This window comes from Salvia splendens, chromosome 8 (assembly GCF_004379255.2).
Source record: "Salvia splendens isolate huo1 chromosome 8, SspV2, whole genome shotgun sequence".
In the NCBI taxonomy this organism is placed as follows: Eukaryota; Viridiplantae; Streptophyta; class Magnoliopsida; order Lamiales; family Lamiaceae; genus Salvia; species Salvia splendens.
In genome coordinates this window covers 5,678,403-5,698,404 of record NC_056039.1, presented here as the reverse complement: position 1 = coordinate 5,698,404, position 20,002 = coordinate 5,678,403, and the positions used below count along the sequence as shown (strand labels likewise).

The following is a 20,002-nucleotide window of genomic DNA, read 5'->3' as shown; positions in this document are numbered from 1 at the left end:
ACCAGAATATCGCATAGAAGCTTTCGCAGAAGATGGCTTCTTAAACGCAGGCAAATATGATCTGAAAGCCTCAGAAGCCTCGAGTCCTTGTTGTAGGTCTCGACGAGGAGTCTATACTTTTACTAAAAAATCTTATGATAAGATCAATAAAATGCCAGCTAATCTTCCACATCATCTAAATTAAGCTGGAGTCCGTTAGAGCATCTCCAATGCCGGCGTCAAAATCGCGACGCCGATTTTTCGCCGACGCCGGTTCTGACGCCGAACCATTGGAACCGGCGTCGGCGAAATCGGCGTCCAAATCGGCGTGGCCATGCCGATTCGCGCGATGACGCCGGTTCCGACGCCGATCCTCACGGTGCCATTGTGGGTCCCGGATCGGCGTCAAACCGGCGTCAGATTTTATTTTTTATTTTTTTTTCTTTTGAAAACACTATATATACGCGCTTTGAACGTCATTTTCATTCGCACCACTTGTTTTAACGAGTACTCTCTCTCTACCTTACTTTCTGTACAAGATCAATTTAAGAAATGAGTAATGCCGGTGGTAGTGGTGGGGATGCGGATGAGTACGAGCGTATGATGAACGAAGAGCTAGATGCTTATACGAGCCGTGAGGTTGATCGATGGATGCAGAGTTATATGCAGCCGGCGGCACCTCGCCCACGACCAGTTGTCCACCGTCGACAAGTGGTTGATCGTGATCATGAAGCTGCACATCAGCGCCTGTTCACAGATTACTTCGCAGAGGAGCCGCGTTTTAACGCCAACCATTTCAGGCGTCGTTTTAGGATGAGGCGGGACTTGTTTATGCGTATTGTTAACGCTTTGGAGCAGCGATATTTGTATTTCCGCTTCATGCACGATGCGGCTGGCAGACCCGGCCACACCCCTATTCAAAAGTGCACTGCGGCAATCAGGCAGTTGGCCTACGGCACCGCGGCAGACATGTGGGACGAATACCTCCACATCAGTGAGACGACTGCCATCGAATGTATGAAGTATTTCTGTCAGGGCGTGATCGAAGTATTCGGTGATCAGTATATCCGAAAGCCTACCCCCGAAGATTGCCGGAATCTGCTGCGGATGCACGGGGATCAGCATGGGTTCCCGGGAATGTTAGGCAGCATAGATTGTATGCATTGGGAGTGGAAGAACTGTCCCGCTGCCTGGAAGGGGTTTTACACGACCGGCTACAAGGGAAAAAATCCCACGATGATCCTCGAGGCCGTAGCTGATTACCGGTTGTGGATTTGGCATGCGTATTTTGGGATAGCCGGTTCGAACAACGACCTAAACGTCCTCAACTCGTCGCCCCTTTTCAACGAGCAGTGCCAGGGCGTCGGTCCGGCCATCAGTTTTGTCGCCAACGGCAACCAGCATGATATGGGCTACTACTTGGCGGATGGGATATACCCTAGGTGGCCCGTCTTTGTGAAGACGATCCGGTGCGCATCAGATGCGAAGAAGGCCTACTTTGCGACGCGGCAGGAGTCGGCGCGAAAGGACGTGGAGCGCGCATTTGGTGTGCTTCAGGCTCGATGGGCTGCAGTTAAGGGACCAACGCGTTTGTGGAATGTCGACTGCATTGCTGATATAATGTACGCCTGTATTATTATGCACAACATGATTGTCGAAGATGGAGGTGTACAACTGACTGATTGGGCCAACGACGATAATGAGGCCGGTCCAAGCCACGGCGTCGCCACCGCCAACGTACGAGGTGGGGTACCTCACGATGAAGAAGCCCTCCTCCAAGCACATGCCGACATGCGTCAGACGGAGGCTCATATTCGACTCCAAAAGGATTTAGTTGAAGAGTTGTGGGCGCGGAGGATTGCAAGGCGTTAGTTTTTATGTAAATTTATGTAATTTTTTTAAATGTAATTTTTTTAAATGTATTTTTTTTAAATTATTGTACTTTTTGAAATTTTAATATTATTATTCGAATTTTCCGTATTTGTATCGTAAATTAAATTCCGTATGTTGATACGAGTGTAAATTAAATTATATAATTGTTATTAGTGATGTGGATAGGTAGTGTGAAGGCTATGTGAGGGCTATTTGATGTCCAGTTGATGTGGCAAGCTGATGTGGCAGGAGAATTGTAGTGCTGATGATGTGGCAGTGTGAAGGCTATGTGAGGGCTATTTGACGTCCAGTCTTACTGGAGATGCTCTTATAAATTCACACTCCCATCTAAGTTTGTGATAATATAGAATCTATTTCAAAATTTGTGGAAAATATACTACATATTTATGAAAGTTAATTCATAGTATTAAGGACTAATAACCCTATTTTTCATTAGATCAATCCAACTATTTTTGTAAATTTGTTTGTAATATCATACTCCCTCACTTAATTCTATAGTAGTAGAAGCATTTCTTTTCAACATAGAAATTAAGAAAAATGTGTGATGTATTAAATAAAAAGATAATAAAGTAGGAGAGAAGAAAAAGAAGAGAATAAAATAAAAGTGAAAAAATGTTACTACTCTTTACTTAAAAAAGAAAATGACTATACTAGTAGTAGTGACTTTTTTTGTTTTAATTTCAAGTTTTCAAAGGCTTGAACTTATAAGCCCTAATTTTCTAAGTCAATTCCAAATAAATGAGGTTTCTCGTACAACAAATTTTTCTTCATTGATTTGTTGTTAGAGTAGTGATATGGGGCAAGTGTCCATTAAGTGTATAACTAGAGAACAAATCTCAGCCACAAGATTAAGAAAATTAAGGGCTGATTTTTAGTCATGTAATTTTCAAAATTGATCTAGATTTTACTTCACTATAAGAATGAATTAGTTCACTATAATAAGGTGGGGGTAAAATAGTCATTTAACAAATGAAATTGGGGTTAAAACTTGAATTCCTCTCTCATTTCCAAATTCTCCTTTTGCCCGCCATCGCTCTTCTCCTCTTCTCTAAACCTCAAATTCTCACTCAACTCCGATTCACTCTGTCGTCGTCGTCGTCGCCTCATTCCGTTTTCCTCAACATCTGATTCTCTCATTCCGTCGTCCAATAATGGATTTAAATCAGAAAGATTTTTCAAAATGTAAGTTGTCCTACCAATTTCAAATTCATTTTTTATTAACATTTCTTCAACTGATTTAGATTACATTTTTTTGTAGGTTTTAAACGTCAGAAGAAAATGCAAGACTTCTACATTCCAAGGCAGGCGCCGATTTATTCATCGCCACTGATTATGAGAATTTGAAGAAATCGATTGAAACCAAACCGCAATTTAAATAATTACGTCACATTTACAACATATGGTAGTGATATTTTAACTTTATAGTGATAACATGATTACAGTGAAGTGCTTACATGATTATAGTGATGTATATTTTTTTATAGTGAAGTGCACTATTTTTTCATCTCAGTGAAGTAAAATGTGCTTAAAGTGAAATATTCCATGGTTAAAGTGAAGTGTTTATGATCCGTGCTTATAGTGTTTTATTTTTTCATCTCAGTGAAGTAAAATGTGCATAAAGTGATGTATTTCATGGTTAGAGTGAAGTGTTTGTTATGCATGCTTATAGTGATCTGTTTTTTCATCTCAGTGAAGTAAAACGTGCTTAGAGTGAAGTATTCTATGGTTATAGTGAAGTGTTTGTGATCCGTGCTTATAGTGATCTATTTTTTCATCTCAGTGAAGTAAAATGTGCTTAAAGTGAAGTATTCTATGCTTAGAGTGAAGTGTTTGTGATCCTTGCTTATAGTGCACTATTTTTTCCATTTCAGTGAAGTAAAACGTGCTTAGAGTGAAGTATTCCATGGTTACAGTGGAGTGTTTGTGATCTGTGCTTATAGTGCTCTATTTTTTCATCTCAGTGAAGTAAAGCGTGCTTAAAGTGAAGTATTCCATGCTTAGAGTGAAGAGTTTGCGATCCATGCTTATAACGCACTATTTTTTCATCTCAGTAAAGTAAAACGTGCTTATAGTGAAGTATTCCATTGTTAGAGTGAAGTGTTTGTGATCCGTGCTTATAGTGCTCTATTTTTTCATCTTAGTGAAGTAAAATGTGCATAGAGTGAAGTATTCCATGGTTACAGTGAAGTGTTTGTGATCCATGCTTATAGTTTCTATAAATGATATCACAATTGTTAATCTTTTGAAAGCTGTTGATATACTTAAAGAAAGACGAAGAGAAAGATCTAGAGCAATAAAAGCTGAGGCTAAGATGATTCTTGGAAGCTTGGCGTCTATGGAGGCGAAGATGATACCAATTTGATATATTCATAACATGTTTCATTTAGTTCACTGTAAATCCTATTTGATTCATTTAAAATCAATAGTATGTCTATAACTAACATTTATATATTATATAAAAATTTTATCTGTTTAGTTGATAGCTATTTAGTTTTAGATGATTTTTACTAGCTATTTTTTTCACAATTGAAATACTTGTTATGTATCTAAACAATATACAGTTCACAAATGAACTATTCCTTCTGTTCCATATTAACGGTGACATTTCTTTTCAGCTCGGAGATTAAGAAAAAGGTGTGAAGTGTATTAAATAAAAAGGTAGAGATAATAAAGTAAAAGAGAGGGAAAAGTAAGAACGGGAAATGTGTTGACCTTTTACTAAAAAGGAAAATGACTTCACTAATATCAAACGTACAAAAATGGCAATATGACTTACTTCTATAGAACGGAGGGAGTATATAAAGCAGTTAAATAATTCGTACCTATAGTGAACCCAAAAATAAGTTTGTAACGAAATAAGTATGTTGAACGAAAAAAAAAGTTTTCAACGAAACAACTCATTAACAGTGAACTAAAACCATTAGAAAGTGAACTAAATACATGTAAGAAGTGAACTAAAACCACTACTTAGGACTATCCATTTCCTCCTGCATTTTCTTCAAGAGGAACAGTCCTCACTTCGCCTCGTTTCCCCAGCAAACCTTTTGGAAGCTGTACAATGAAGACTCCAGGCCACTTTTTCACCTTGACACCAAAATTAATCATAACTATCGACGATGACAAGCCAGAGCTGCACCATCATAGCAAAGAGAAGGAAATGGACGAACCTAACGTGGAACTCATCTTAGATATCAAAATGATCCTCCGACGATCGTATCGAAATTGAATCCATGTGATCAGGATTCGGATGTCGCTGATCAGCCACGATTGATCAATCACGCTGGAGAAATTGTGTGTGGCTGATCAATCGCAATGGAGGAATGAATCGTGATTAATGAATCAGAAAATAGGAGGAACAAATCATGGATGATCAATCGCGTTGGACGATTCACGATGAAGACGATCAGAAATCTGAAATAAAGTGAGATGAATAATTTAGGAATCACGCAATTTACGATGAAGAACAAATCTGGACGATTCATGATGAAGAACAAATTTTGAATTTCATATTTTTGGAAGAAATCGTAAGCTGAATTCTATTCAGATTGTACAAATTGCGCAGAAGACAAATCACATTAATACATTTGAGATATTGAATTCCAAAAATGCCCTTTGGCTATTATTTTTTATAAAAATCTACAAGATTATTTAAGTCATAAGATTAATTTAGAGAGTCATAAAATTAATTTGGAGTAATGAGATGTGTGGCTGAGATTTGTTTTCTAATTATACACTTAAAATTAAGTTAAACAATGATCACTTCTCTTTCTCTTTGTTGCCAAGTACAACAAAAATCTTTGGGGTATAAAATTTCATGTGAGCTCGAAATTTATGTATTCTAGACCTAGAAACATATTTAGCTCAAGTATTTACCTAAAACTGAATTTTATTTCAATGCATGAGTGGTTATAATATCGTAAAATGGTCTTGAGCGAGAGTATTTGTTAGAAAAATTCGTCGAAAACAACGTTCTGAGCTATATATAATGGGTAAGGCGCAGATGCATACATATCATGTAATGCCAATATATAGTTCATGATATATAAATTTGGTATTGCACCAAAACATTATCTCAGAAAAACTGCTAATCTAAAGCCAACAATACAACACCTCGTTTCCTTTGCTCATTAAAAATGATTAGCTTTCGCCTTAAGACCAACTTCTAACCCTTCTGCCTCTACACTTGACTAATCGGAGACAAACATGAGAAGATAATCGAACTTTCCAGTCACATGCGAGTAAGAATGCAAGAGGCGCTGCACTTCTCATAACTGATAGCAATAACTCAATCATCTTACAAGTTCCAACTGTTGCTTATAGCTACTACTGAGGTCGATGAAAAGGAAGGATCGATAGAAAAAAGTCATATAGAAAGAGAAGTGGCCTCACATCTTCATGGCTTTCAACCAAGAGCTTCAAGGAAAATTGATTCAGTTAGGGATAGTCACGTTTAAGATTTTCACATCTTGATACGGCTTATCTGTCTTGTCTGTCTTCACTTTCTCTATCCCCTGTTAAGTCAAAGACCAGTGAGCTTTCAACCGAGCCTTAAATTGAAAACAGACATCGGATAATAAACTGAATGGTACCTGTACAACATCCATTCCTTTAACCACTCTACCAAAAACAGTGTGTTTGTTGTCCAACCATGGAGTGGCAACTGTGGTAATAAAAAATTGGGAGCCATTGGTGTTCGGCCCAGCATTAGCCATTGAAACCGTGAAGGGCCTGTCATGCCGCAAACTGCAGAGACAAATAGAACGTTTATGAACATTGGAACTTATATAACAAAGGCAAGAGCCACCATATCCTACAACTTAGTTATCAATCCATAGCCAAATACTGCAGCAAGGCTTCACCTAACCCCAATAAAAAACCACATTTCCCATTGCACAACCAAATAACATTGTTAGCTTTGTCATAAATGGACAACCAACAACCACCTTTTTCGGACCCATAAAGATTTAGAGAACCTCATTCAGAAGTCACATTGTTATAAATGGGTGGAAATATATTAAAAATAAGCCCTAGATGATCAAATGTAGAAGTTAAAAGCATGCATTCATTCTGGCAAGGATCCTAAATTTTATGCAACTAGAACCAAGGACCTTCTGGTGACATGTTGTCAGTGTCCATAGCATGAATCAAGCAGATCATTAGCACATAAGTATTTTCCCAGTATAAGGAGGAGATCAAAAGCCTCAGGGGCAAGGGCACGACATATGCTTACCCAGGTGCAAGGATATTCTAACAGAATCAGAAGTCAAGCATACCTTTTATGGAATTCATCTTCAAATTCCCTTCCCCATATAGATTGTCCACCAGTGCCATCTCCTAGAGGATCTCCTGTCTGAATCATAAATCCTCTGATGACCCGGTGGAAGATCAGATTGTCATAATAGCCATTTCTACAGTGTGTTGTGAAATTCTCCACTGTTCTTGGGCATTCTTCTGGATATAACCGCATGTGGATATCACCCATTGTAGTATGCATGATCTGGTAAACATGGGGTAGATGATCAGCTATTATTCAAAAATGATTTTAGGACAAAAGAATAGGCTGGAGAGGGACAGACTAGCAAGCCCACAGTATCCGAACCCTCTCCTTTAGTGTCACTTAGAGAGGTTCTAAATAACAATAAAACATTTTCTAGAGAAAAGTCATAAAAAGGGACCCAGTTGGGGGATAAAAAAGTCACTCACCACATTGTCTGGGAGAGAAGTCGTAACAGCTTTTCCAATATCTGATACTGCCAATAATTCATCAGCAGGTGGTTTTTCATTAAAGACATCTCTGCCCTTGGTAGTATCTTCAGGTTCCTCAGGTTCTCTCCGGCTAAAGACGGAACAACAATCATTCACGCCAGGTTAGAGAAGGAATTCAAATATATCATATCATAGACACAGGTTTTCTACCACCATTAAGGTGTCAGTCATTTACAGTATCAGAATATCTATACAAGACCATCAATGAAATGGAAGAGAAAGATCGTTGATAACTTGATGCACCAAAAGCATAACACTTAACATGTACAAGCACTATTATTAATACCTGAATAAGTAGATCCTATGCTTCTTAAAAGCACAGCACAAGAGAGTAGGATCTACAAATGGGTCTTTACTTTCATTGGCATTTGCAGCAGCAGCAGGAATTTTCCGAGCTTTTTTACTGCTCTTTTCACCTTGATACAAGGCGATTCTTAGGAATCTATCATTGTTCTCTACCTTTCCGAGGATCCTGGAAACTCTGTTGGTGTGAAGATTTACAACCTATAAGAGACCAAGAGGATTTACTCCCGTATAAACTGAAACCACACTGTTTGTAATTTGTTGATGGAGAAATACAGTGATACGAGCATCAGAATATAAGCCGTAAACAATGCCAATATTAACACTTTTGTCTATGAAGACATTTTATATCTTACTTTAATTCCAAGAAGGGTGGCATATATGAGGAAGTTGGAGCTTTCATCAAAAACTGCGTTAGGCTGTGGTACATTTTCTGTTTTCTCAATTTCTCTCTCTACAGCCATCCGTCGTCCAAAATCAATAGCCTCAAGCCTGTACAGAGGGACATCTCTCCTCTGGAGTTCTTGGGCAACCTACATAAGTAAGATGTGCAATTTAGATAACTACTGATAAAGTTGATTTAAGTCTAAATATAAATAGGGATAAGTATATAATCATTACGTCAAGAGATTCATCATATACACGTCTCAGTTTTCCGGTTCTGAACCAAAACACGCGTATTCTACGGTCAGGAGATGTTATTGAAAATTGCTTCCCATCTGGACTGACCTAGAAAGGAGTTAGAACAAACAGTAAATAATGGATAAAAGCAAACAACCTTCATTCGTATCTCCAATGACAGAGAGACAGCATACAACATACTACTAACTATAGTACCTCAATAGAAGAAACGTCAGTCTTGCATTTTACAATTGTGAAAAGGTCTGTATCACTTTTGAGTCTGAAATTCACCCTGCATGTTAATGAATAAAAAAATCCATTACATATTTGCATTACACACAGAAACAAGTACCAAGCGAAGAAGCCCATGACAATTCTGTAATTCACATCTAATAGTCACCAACCAATGAAGTTCATAATCATATCTACAGAAAAAAATCCAGGCATCCAATGTAATGAAATAGTACAAAAGATAATTAATAAACCAAACTGGATCACATTTCTTTAATTCTTTGGAATCTGTTCAACAAATGGCCGCATAAAATACATAAGCTAACTCCTAACTGACTCCGATACGCCCACCATAAGGATATCAATTGCCTTTAAAAAGGTAAGTGCACTTGACTGTGTAAAAACTCGTTGAGATGCGTGTCTCATATCTTCATCTTTTACCCATAAAAAACTTCGCTTGCAAGGGGCAGCAACAATTTAAAGAACAGGAACATGAGAGAGATAGTTTCAATATCTGGATACCGAAATCAAGCACATCTCAGTCCTGAGACATAGAAAACTTACCCAGTATCTGGGAACTGAAGGGTTGCAGGATTCCAGTATTCAATGACTCCTTTGTCGTCTGCAGAAATCACAGTATCGTATTCATGGTTGTACTTCATAGATTTTATCGGTCCAAGGTGTATCTGCTCAAAAGATGCCACACATGTTAGTTTGTTCTAAAAGCAATCTAATCCACTGCCAACCTCCAATCTCTGCTTCACATTTATTGCGAAAAAGAAAGAGGAAGATACCTCTTTAGATGCAATGGAATCATTTGAGCCTGAGCGAGCATCATATATGTGGATAGAGGGAGAATCACGATCACTAATTGCTAGTTTTGCCTTTACATCCCCTTGTTTGTAAACCCATTCAATGCAACCGGCCACAAAAGGAAGACGTATCATAGCCATCATATCATAGTTAAATACATCATATATTTTCACGGATCGGTCATTTGAAATTGTACAACAAAGAGCACCATCAACGCTAACCTGCCAGACAATTAAAATAGGGGATTACTGATATGAACAGATCGGTTTGTAACAAACAAGGCATATCCAATAGAGACAAATGAATAAAATGATTACATAAACTAGAGAAATATGTAGGTTATCAAATCCCAGGTGGGGTGTGTGAATTGGAGTTATATCTCAGAAATGCTATTGTTCATGTAAGTTGTAGAAAATAAGGTTTGATAGGGAGGGGGGCAAAGGATGCATAAGAATTACCAGAACTAGGATGGTGTAAAATCACCTGGTTATAAAAATGTTAATCAAGCATGACAAAAGGTGGAACTCACCGCAAGGCCTTCAATTGGACCAAGATGGGACCTAAAATGTTTTGCAAACTCTATACCAGTGGCTTTTTTCTTCCAAAACTTTATATGTCCTGTAAAAAACCAATGCTTCGTACAGTAGTTGCAACTTAATATCACCCTCTAAATGACACAATCAATTAAATGAAGAGTTCCAAAAAAAGGCAACATTACAGTGGATACATAGATTGTTATCAGTAGGTTTTAGATCATTAACTATGAAATTAACCCAAAAAACAGTATAACGCATTTTTTATGTGGCAAGAAGTTTGAAGTTTCATCTGTATTTACGAATTGACCTGATCCGATAAGCACTTCAACATAAAGAGATCAAATTCAGTTCTGTCCTATTTTGTCGGAGTCTCTGTTTTCCGTAAAAGTTGGAAACTATCTTTACCACCAAGAAAGGTGTCCAACAAGAGGAATGATTTCTATTTCAAAATTTCTTCTTCACTAGTTTCTCTTTCACAAATTTAACAAAACTGCAACAACTTATTTTTCAACAGTTTCCAATAGTAGAGAAAACTCGAAAGGCAAGTGGAAATCAGAGGCTTTCAGGGATTATCTAAGGCAGCAAAAGTCGAAAAATTAGACATCCGAACTTGAGATTGGAAGCAAAAAATTGCTTGAGATTGGAAGCAAAAAATTGCAGAAATTAAATCATCTATGCAACTAGACAACAGCTAAATTAAGCTATATGGTACCATCCGCGCTTCCCGATATGAAAAACTCAGCCGCCGAAACAGCTACATGCGTAACCACATCGCGGTGCATATAACTCTTCTCGTACCTAAATTCAATCAATAGCCAATTAATCAATCACCGCATTCTTTTGAATAACTAAGCATTTTCCTCGACATGGCAAAACCCTGGAAACCAAAATCCCAGACCCTAAACCCCTGCATACGCAAATAGATGGGGATTACATACATGTTGGCGGAGGGGAGCGCATCGAGATAGGCCTGTTCGAACTGGAGAGGGCGTTTGGGTCGGGCGCGAGTGGCCGGGCCGGGCCCCACCATGGGCTCTTCCTCCTCGGCGGCAGCGGAGTTACCGTTGTCGTTCTGAGCTGCTTCCATCCTCTCCTCTTCCAGATTACTAGGGGAATGCCGTTGCGATGCGAGATTTAATTTGGGTTTTAGAATTTCACTACTGCGGGAGAATTTTTGAACGATGGAAGACACCAATTATATGAATCGATTAAAATTTGTTTTTTTTTTAAATAAATTGACATAATAATATTATTATGAAAAATATCATAAAAATTTAAAAATAAATTATACTCCTTGTAGGTCGGTTGCTGGGCATTGCTTGAGTGAAAGCCCACTATAATTCTACGTAGACTGACTCATTTAGCCCATTTCTGGCCCAGCCCATTTACGACCACATTAGTACAATACATATTTAGGCTCAGCAAAATTCTCTCTGTGTATCTCATCTCTTATTGTAAATTATATCCGAAAATTAGATAGTGAAATCTCTAATCCGACCATATATAAATACGTATTGTATAGAACTGGATACTAACAAAATTATTTCTATCATATTATACTCTATATATGTTAATTTCCTAATCCAAAGAGCTATAAATGAACTGCAATATGTTTGTAAATATTACATCTGTTATTGTTGATAAAACATGGATTATAAAACGTTTAGCAATCAAACATCCAATTTTTTTCAGTCGGATGTGCCAATACTTGATGACAGAACACAAATTCTAGCACTAAATAAAACCAGGAAGAACACAAATTCATTGACAACAACAAATTGAAAATTAGGGTAGTTCATAAGTTTCTAAATGCTCAGCTTGAAAAAATTAGTTAATAATATTGGTGTAAAATTGACCTTGTAGTCAAGTCACTCAGGATGAAAACAGTCTATATTGTATGTATGTTACATGGAGTATAATTTAATATAGAATACCAATTGAAATATTGATATCTTATTATATACATTTTTCTGTCAAACTTATCAAACATTATCAAGCATATAAGTACATATGGCTATAATATACAAGTCTTGAATGTTTTAATCAAGCTCCACTGCATTTTCATTTTGTTTCCTATTTGTAAGCTGTAACTTTTTTCTCTTAACACACTGCAAATTGTGTCATCTATCCTCAGCCAAAGAGATATGAAGAACATGAGAGATAAAATGTGATCTAGGGTTTGAGATCTTAACTGTTGTTCTTAGTAAAAAAGTGTTGTCAAAGTTTCAAATTTCGGCGACTAAGTTAGGGGTTTCAGGGTTGTTTCTCGAACACGTACGACTGTGAGTAAAAGCTAGGTGCTAGCTCAGATTTGTGGTTGTACTAGATCCAAACTTTTTAACATGTTTGTCATATTTGATGTTCATACAAACAATCATATAATTATTCGATACAAATTGTAAATATATCATGGTGAATGAGTTTGAGTTTGAAACAGCAAAGGAAATTAGCCTGTATGAGAAGAGAAAATGAGATAAAATGCTAAATATTTAGGACCACGGAATGAGTGACAGTGATGGGCTGGTCTTCTTGGGCCAAATGGCTTAATAATGTAACATAAAAGTCCCAAGAATATAATAACGTTGCCATTGCTGTCTCGCCGTCTTTGTATGAAGAAGATATCCATATCTCTGTTATTAATTTTGCTTGATTCTTTTTATAAAATGTTGATTTTGCATGTATAAAAAATTTCGTGTTAGTTTTATTATATTAGTCTACAGCGATTAGCGACATACCATCAGGGCCGTCCCGACAAAATCAGAGGCCCTGTGCAAAAATCTAAAATGAGGCCTACCACTATAGAAAAAAAGACAATGCATTTTAAAGTTATATGATAATTAAAGAAATATACCATTTCGAACCTCGATTGCATAGTCTTTACTTGAACAACATCATTCTTTTGGTGTTCTTTGAAATGAAATCTTCGACGATGTTCCCATATGCAATCTTCTCCAGCATCTCACTCTCGAGTGCGATTATGGCCAAATCATTCAGTCTATCTTGTGTCATTGTAGAACGCAAATATGACTTCAAAAAATAGTCACGGTGCTAGAAAAAGGCCTGGGCGTTGCTATACAAGAGGAATAGCTTAGTTGGGCTAAAAAATAGGAATACATGTATATGGGCTGAAATATTTCAGAGGCCCCTGAAAATTGGGAGCCCTGTGCGGTCGCACGGGCCAAGGGACGGGCCTGCATACCATGTATTGTGCCTGTGGTCTGTGGGCGTGAAAAATCAGATTATAATTTAGGTACTTCATACTTACATGAATAATTGTTTTGCAAATAATGACTGACTTCCTTTTCTTTTTGGACATGAAATCATTGAACCTAACTCTGTAAGTAATATATGTAAATCCTCACATTATTCAATAAAATTTAACTTTCAAGTGATCTACTTTAATTACCTATTTTCTCCTTGGAAACTGAAATATTTGAGCAAGTAAGTACTACTCCCTTCGTTTCCTAAAAGAGTAATGCTATGCGGCCATAATGTGGCCAGCCACACAATGACATTTTTGTAAATAATTATAAAAGTCAATTTAATAAATTAATAGTAATAGTTAGTGCTAAGATAATTTTACTTAATTACCCTTTTCTCAATTTTTTACTTCAGATTTAAATTTACAACATTCTCTCTCCATAATAATTTATGCACAATTTACGAGCCCTATCAATAATTTATGTATTAAACACTAAGGTGTATTATAATCTAATAATAATATATTATATTATACTATGATATATGATTATTAGATTGTGAAATATTATGACAACATAGTAATGAAACTTAATATTAAGTTATAACTAAATTATGAATTTATGATAGCTTTTTTCGTCATACTTAATTTATAAAAATAAAAATAATAATAGTAATGATAAAAATATTTCTTAAGATTACAGTATATGTCGAGTAATATTATTTTAAATAAAATCTGAATAAAAAGTAAAAGGATATAAAGTACTCTAATAAAACGTAAATATCTTCTAAAAATAATAAAAACATTGTTGGATGGATGAATATAAAGTACTTACTTTATAAACTAAGGTAGGGGTATAGTTGTCTTAAGAGTTTTGATACTTTTAAAGTGAGTCAATTATTAAGTGAACTCATTTAATTTTTAGCTAAAAGACAAATTATGGCTGGCCATAATATGGTCATTTAGCATCACTCTTCCTAAAAATAGAAATATTAAAAACAACATGAATTTAATGCAAAATTGGTAAAGTACGTAAGAGAGAGATATAGAAAGAAAAGTTTGTTAGTGAAAAAATGGGATCCATCTCATTAGAGAGAAGGGAATTTCTTAAAAAGGAAAGTTTTAATTTTTAGGGGACGGACCAAAAATGATAGAATTTCTATTATACGAGAACTTCATATTTTATTAGGTGGGTTCTGTTTAAATTTAGCATGAACTTAATGTAAGTAGAATGATATAATCTTTCTATATACAAAAGATGGAAATTTGTTGCTTTATATACCTATAAAACTCTTGATGAATAAACAAACAACCACACAAAAAATGTAGTGGATTTCCGATGCAATGGTTGTCGGCATCAAATAATATTGTTTAGATGCATTTTGTCGACAAATGATAGACATTAATACAAGCATTGACATATATCAAATAAACTAAGGTGCCATACCTTATAGAATTTAAATAAATAGAAAACGAAGTTTCCTCTGTCCCCTTTTAATTGCAAGGAAGTATGGGCTATCAAACAACGAGTGTTTTTTTTAGCTCTTTGTTGTGAGCAATTTTTGGGTCCTTTTCAATGTTGGCGCCACATGTATGTCAAACAAACATTCATGAAAGTTACCCTTGTATATATATCCATTTTGCAGCCAATTTTTCCACACGCATGCACATCAGATTTTATCAATCTATTTGTGATAAATTGAACAAATATTTTTACAAACAATACTTATTCTAAAATTAATTACGAAAAGGATCGCTCGGGCAGCCGCCTCTAACAAGATCAATGCACAAGTGGCTAAAGGTAATAGGAAAGTAGTTAGAACGTTTCACAAGTTAAAGTATTTGAGTAACTATAGTATTTTTTCTCGAAGTCCAAATCACAAAAACAGAAAAGTACAAGTATAGTGTGCGTAATAAAAAAATTCAAAATATTTTTGAACACTAATTAAGTCGACAAGTAAACTAATCAATTTCATTTTCTTCAAAAAAATGCAATACTTTGAATGATAATTAATAGCTAGATTGACATTCATATTGCAAAAACTATTTGTGCTAGTAATAGTCAACAATGTTGTCTTGATTAGTTACAACATCTCTCTTAAACGGAGGAGGAACAAAAGGGGGAGAAGCACATCTCAATAGTGCCCAATTGACTCCATTGAAGAAGGGGTGCTTCTTGATTGCCGACGCGCCCATGGTCGAACCCATACGTTGGTTCGGATCCTTCACGAGCAATTGTGACATCAAGTCCTTGGCCGCACTAGGTATGGCCGGCTCCTTAGGGAACTCGAGCGCCCGTGCCATAATATTTGCTAGGGTAATCTCATGGTCCATCCCGCGAAAAGGCGTCACGCCATAGAACAACTCATAAATGAATATTCCCAAGGTCCACCAATCCACCGCGCTACCGTGCCCTTCCCCAGAGACAATCTCGGGTGCCAGGTACTCGTGGGTCCCGACAAACGACATAGAGCGGATATCGATAGGCTCGGCCACAAAGGCAGGTCCCGCGTGGCGGTCAAGCTTCTTCTTACGCTTGCGTCTAGGGTTAAGGCACGACACGGACGGAACAATGCAATTCGGAAGGATGCAAGAGGTGGAGCGGAAGGGCAGGGCGTCAATGGCGTGCTCGCTCAAAGGCGGTGCATTTGGCTGATTGTGGCTCGATATTACTTGGGCCGGTGTGGAGGTAGAGTCATCACACATCAAAGAGAGATCGAAATCGGTTAGCATTATATGGCCGTCGGATCGAACCAATATGTTCTCCGGCTTAAGATCACGATATACAATTCCTACCATGTGAATGTACTCCAAAGCTGCGACAACTTCAGATGCATAAAACCTGGTTAAATAACATGGCATCAAAACATTGATCAACAAAAAATTAAAGAATTACAACCAAAGTTATATACTGTAGACTACTATTGATTATGAATAGTTGTCACAGTTTTGTAGTCAATGCCAAAATCTACAAGACAAAGGTGTCCTAACAATGTGACACAAGATCATTGCAACATAGAGGATAAATGGATAGTGTGAAACTATATCTTAAGTCAATCATGTCTTAAATCATAGGAATGAGCCAATGACTGGATCCCCCACCACCCCCACAAAACTAACTTTTATTAATTCCCATGCAACACAGAATAAAAAAAAAGATAAAGGGGCTTTTGTGAGTTCTTTGCCCCATCACTATGTTTCAACATTTTGTACTGGTATTGTTCAGTTTTTGTTGTCTTTTTATGATTCCTTTCGCGAAATGGTAAATATGAATGAGGAATACATCGAGGTAATAATAGTAATCTGTCCAAAAAAAAAACAATAAAATATGATACACATCAAAATACTTTGAAACCAACCCTTTTCATGAAATAGACAGAGAAAAAAGATAACATACGCCAAACGACAAAATTAATTAATCTTTTATTTAAGTTTTACGGAATGGCTGACCAAAAAATCAGATTTGATAGTAATTTTTAATTTGATGAATGTCAAATATCCAATCATGTAGGGGCCACATAGTAATTTCCTATGGGGTCACCAGATAGTGATGAATATTTTCAAAGAAGGAAAATATGGAATCCCCTAAATTCAGCAAAAGTTAATCAAAACATATTTCACTGGATTTTGTGGCATTTTGCTCTCCTTTCAAGGATCCCCTACATAAAAATATATGGACAAAATAGAAAATATCCCCCAAATTCCTCAGTTACTATCAACATTATTGCTTTATTGGTCAAACGCGAATTTATTACTCTTTGTATTCGAAGTTGAATTAATATAATAATATTTTTAAAAAGTAGCATTACATTGGGGATTATTAAAACACATAAATTCACGGACCACGTGAGTTGGGTGCAAGCTAATAGGTCAACCATAATAAGTAAATATTCCAGCTAAAGTGATTGGTAATCAGTAAATTGTGTCTTAACTACAATTAATAGTCTGTTTGAACTGGCGGCCAACTTTATAGAAGATTATTGCATATAGGTGTACATCCAGAAATTAAATGACCGTCAAAATGCAGTTATATTTACAACCAAAACGTACTTACACTACAAAGTACCGAGAGTTAAATTAAGTAATTGAATGTGTTAATTGTTTGATTAAGAATTTCGACGATGCTTTTCCATCACGTGAGGCAATAATTACTCGTCAGCTGTCACCATTTCATTTCCATTATCCACCCTAGCATAGCTTCCCTCTCTACAGTAGAATTCTGTTTTCTCACACTTAAACCGGACAGTGTCCACAGTAGTTACCCACATCCCGGGCCCCACCACCTACGGGGCCCCACTTCCTCGTATGTACACATGTAATCATAGATATACTATTGCAATGAATAGACGATCGTGATTTTACTAGTAATATTTCAAAAACAACTTAGTGTTAAAAAAAACTCTAATTTGCAAATGTACTAGTACAATTGAATAGAAATTGTGATTATTTATAAATTGAAGCGTAATTAGATATAATTAGAGCGGGGATATGCATGGCAAGTGTGGAACTTTTTTTTTTTTTAAGTGTGGAACTTAGTTAGATAGAATTATTAGTAATTTGATTAAAGAGATTTGATGAGACAGAGTTAGTAGAGTTTTAGATGGAAGGGAATGATTAGCAATATGATTTGGGAAGAGAATTAGAAGAGACCTGACGGCGGAGTCGGGGAAGCGTTTGTAGGGCTGGCGCTGGCGGAGGACGTGGAGGTCGCCGCCGGGGCAGAACTCGGTGAGGAGGCAGGACCATTTGGGGGAGTCGAGGGCGGCGTAGAGCGTGGGGAGAAAGGGGTGGTCCAGCATTTCCAGGATTTCCTTCTCAGTCCTCGCCCTCCCTACCTTGTTGCGGCTCGCAAGCTCCTTCTTGTCCATCACCTTCGCTGCGAACAGGGCCGCATCCGCCTTCGCCGGCGGCTTCAGCTCGGCCAGGTAGACGGAGCCGATGTCGCCGGCGCCGAGGCGGTGGAGGAAGCGGATGTCGGAGAGGGAGAGGGGTTTGTGGGGAGGGAAGTGGGCGGAGGAGGAGGCGGTCCAGTCGGAGCTCGAGCTGGTGGAGCGGTGGATGTCGGTCGCGGTGGTGGTGGAGTTGAAGCTCATGCTCGCGAGGTCGTTGGCTAGGTCGTCGGCGCTCGCCTCCATTGCAGGCGGCGAGAGAGAGAGAGAGAGAGAGGGGATTGGATGGGGAAGAGAGGGATTGGGAGAGATGGAAGATTTGATTTGATTAGAGACGATTCAGTACAAAGTGTAGAATATAGGACGCTTCATTGGGCCCACATATGGAATGGACTTCAATTTTCTATTTTTCAATATAACAAAGTATTTAAGAAAAAATAATTAATACTTTAAATATTAATTCAATTCGGAATGTTTTTTTATGTATAATAATATTGGATTCAGTTTGATTTGATTAGAGCATCCACAACCGTGCTCTTGCCAGCGGCACGGTTGTGGGCCCGGGCGGTACTATTCATGCCTGCTCTCTGGCAATAGCACAACACCCACAACTGTGCTCTTCCGCAAGGACGAGCACAATTAATATAAAATTCAATTACACAAAAACATTTCCATAATATTAAAATTCATTTAAAACCCACAATAAATATTACAAATGACAAATAAAATTAAACATTGCATAATTAAAATCCTAAAAATTAAAAATTACATAATTAAAATCCTAAAAATTAAAAATTACATAATTAAAATCCTAAAAATTAAAAATGACACTACTCGTTGCCGAATTTCGCCCACATGTGGTTGATTAGGTCTTCTTGTAGTTGATTGTGGATTCGAGTATCGCGCATTGTGTGTCTTGTCTCGATCCTCTGGCCAACCGTCGTATGCTCGCCTCGGCGTAGGGGAGACCTCGCTGTTGAGCTTCCGGCTTCGTCCTCGTCGTAGAAGCTAGCCGCCCTCGGCCCTTCGTCGGCTATAATCATGTTGTGTAATATAATACACGTGAACATGATGTCGGCGATATTATTCACGTACCACAGCCGAGCCGGGGCCTTCACAATGTTGAATCGAGCTTGAAGGACCCCGAAGGCTCTTTCGACATCTTTCCGCGCTGACTCTTGACGCTGCGCAAAAAGAACCCGTCTCGGGTCGTGCGGGTTGTGGAGCGTCTTCACGAACGTCGACCACCTTGGGTAGATACCATCGGCGAGATAGTAACCCATGCGGTATATATTTCCGTTGATGGTGAAGTCGATCGCCGGTGCTACACCATTCATCACATCATTGAAGAGTGGTGACGAATATAGCACATTCAAGTCGTTGTTGGATCCAGCAACGCCGAAATATGCATGCCAAATCCATAGGCGGTAGTCGGCGACCGCCTCAAGGATAAGCGTTGGGCCGCCGCCTTTGTGACCGCTCAAGTGTTGCCCCCTCCAAGCAGTCGGACAATTCTTCCACCTCCAATGCATGCAGTCAATGCTGCCAAGCATTCCGGGAAAGCCATGGACTGATTCATGAAGACGAAGCAACCGTTGGCAATCATCAGTGGTGGGTGCTCGAAGGAATTCATCCCCAAAAGCAGAACGAACGCCCTCGCAAAAATTCTTTAAACATAGGATTCCAGTGGACTCACCGATATGCAAATACTCGTCGAACATGTCGGCCGTTTGCCCAGTAGCGAGTTGTCGGATGGCACACGTACACTTCTG

General features: G+C 37.8%; 2 protein-coding genes across 2 annotated transcripts; both read right to left on the bottom strand.

Moving 5' to 3' along the window:
• Positions 1–5,881: 5,881 nt before the first annotated feature.
• Positions 5,882–11,324, bottom strand: LOC121745292 (peptidyl-prolyl cis-trans isomerase CYP71-like). Its single transcript, XM_042139138.1, has 13 exons — positions 11,081–11,324; positions 10,855–10,940; positions 10,136–10,224; positions 9,588–9,827; positions 9,358–9,479; positions 8,779–8,854; positions 8,563–8,670; positions 8,298–8,474; positions 7,925–8,142; positions 7,576–7,708; positions 7,146–7,369; positions 6,462–6,615; positions 5,882–6,383 (listed from the first exon to the last, which is right to left on the bottom strand). Exons 1-13 carry the CDS (start codon positions 11,227–11,229, stop codon positions 6,303–6,305), a joined length of 1,857 nt encoding a protein of 618 aa, XP_041995072.1. The 5' UTR covers positions 11,230–11,324; the 3' UTR covers positions 5,882–6,302.
• Positions 11,325–15,345: 4,021 nt separating this feature from the next.
• On the bottom strand, positions 15,346–18,541 carry LOC121743053 (serine/threonine-protein kinase D6PKL1-like). The gene is made up of 2 exons (XM_042136233.1): positions 17,992–18,541; positions 15,346–16,183 (listed from the first exon to the last, which is right to left on the bottom strand). Exons 1-2 carry the CDS (start codon positions 18,474–18,476, stop codon positions 15,394–15,396), a joined length of 1,275 nt encoding a protein of 424 aa, XP_041992167.1. The 5' UTR covers positions 18,477–18,541; the 3' UTR covers positions 15,346–15,393.
• Between the last annotated feature and the right edge of the window lie 1,461 nt (positions 18,542–20,002).

Coding starts and splice junctions, on each gene's coding strand:
- LOC121745292 (XM_042139138.1), bottom strand. CDS start 11,229: ATGGAAGCAGCTCAGAACGACAACGGTAACTCCGCTGCCGCCGAGGAG. Junction 7,370..7,575: donor CTTCTCTCCCAGACAATGTG/GTGAGTGACTTT, acceptor CATGTTTACCAG/ATCATGCATACTACAATGGG. Junction 6,616..7,145: donor GAAGATGAATTCCATAAAAG/GTATGCTTGACT, acceptor TTGTCTCTGCAG/TTTGCGGCATGACAGGCCCT.
- LOC121743053 (XM_042136233.1), bottom strand. CDS start 18,476: ATGGAGGCGAGCGCCGACGACCTAGCCAACGACCTCGCGAGCATGAGC. Junction 16,184..17,991: donor TTCCCCGACTCCGCCGTCAG/GTCTCTTCTAAT, acceptor TTATTTAACCAG/GTTTTATGCATCTGAAGTTG.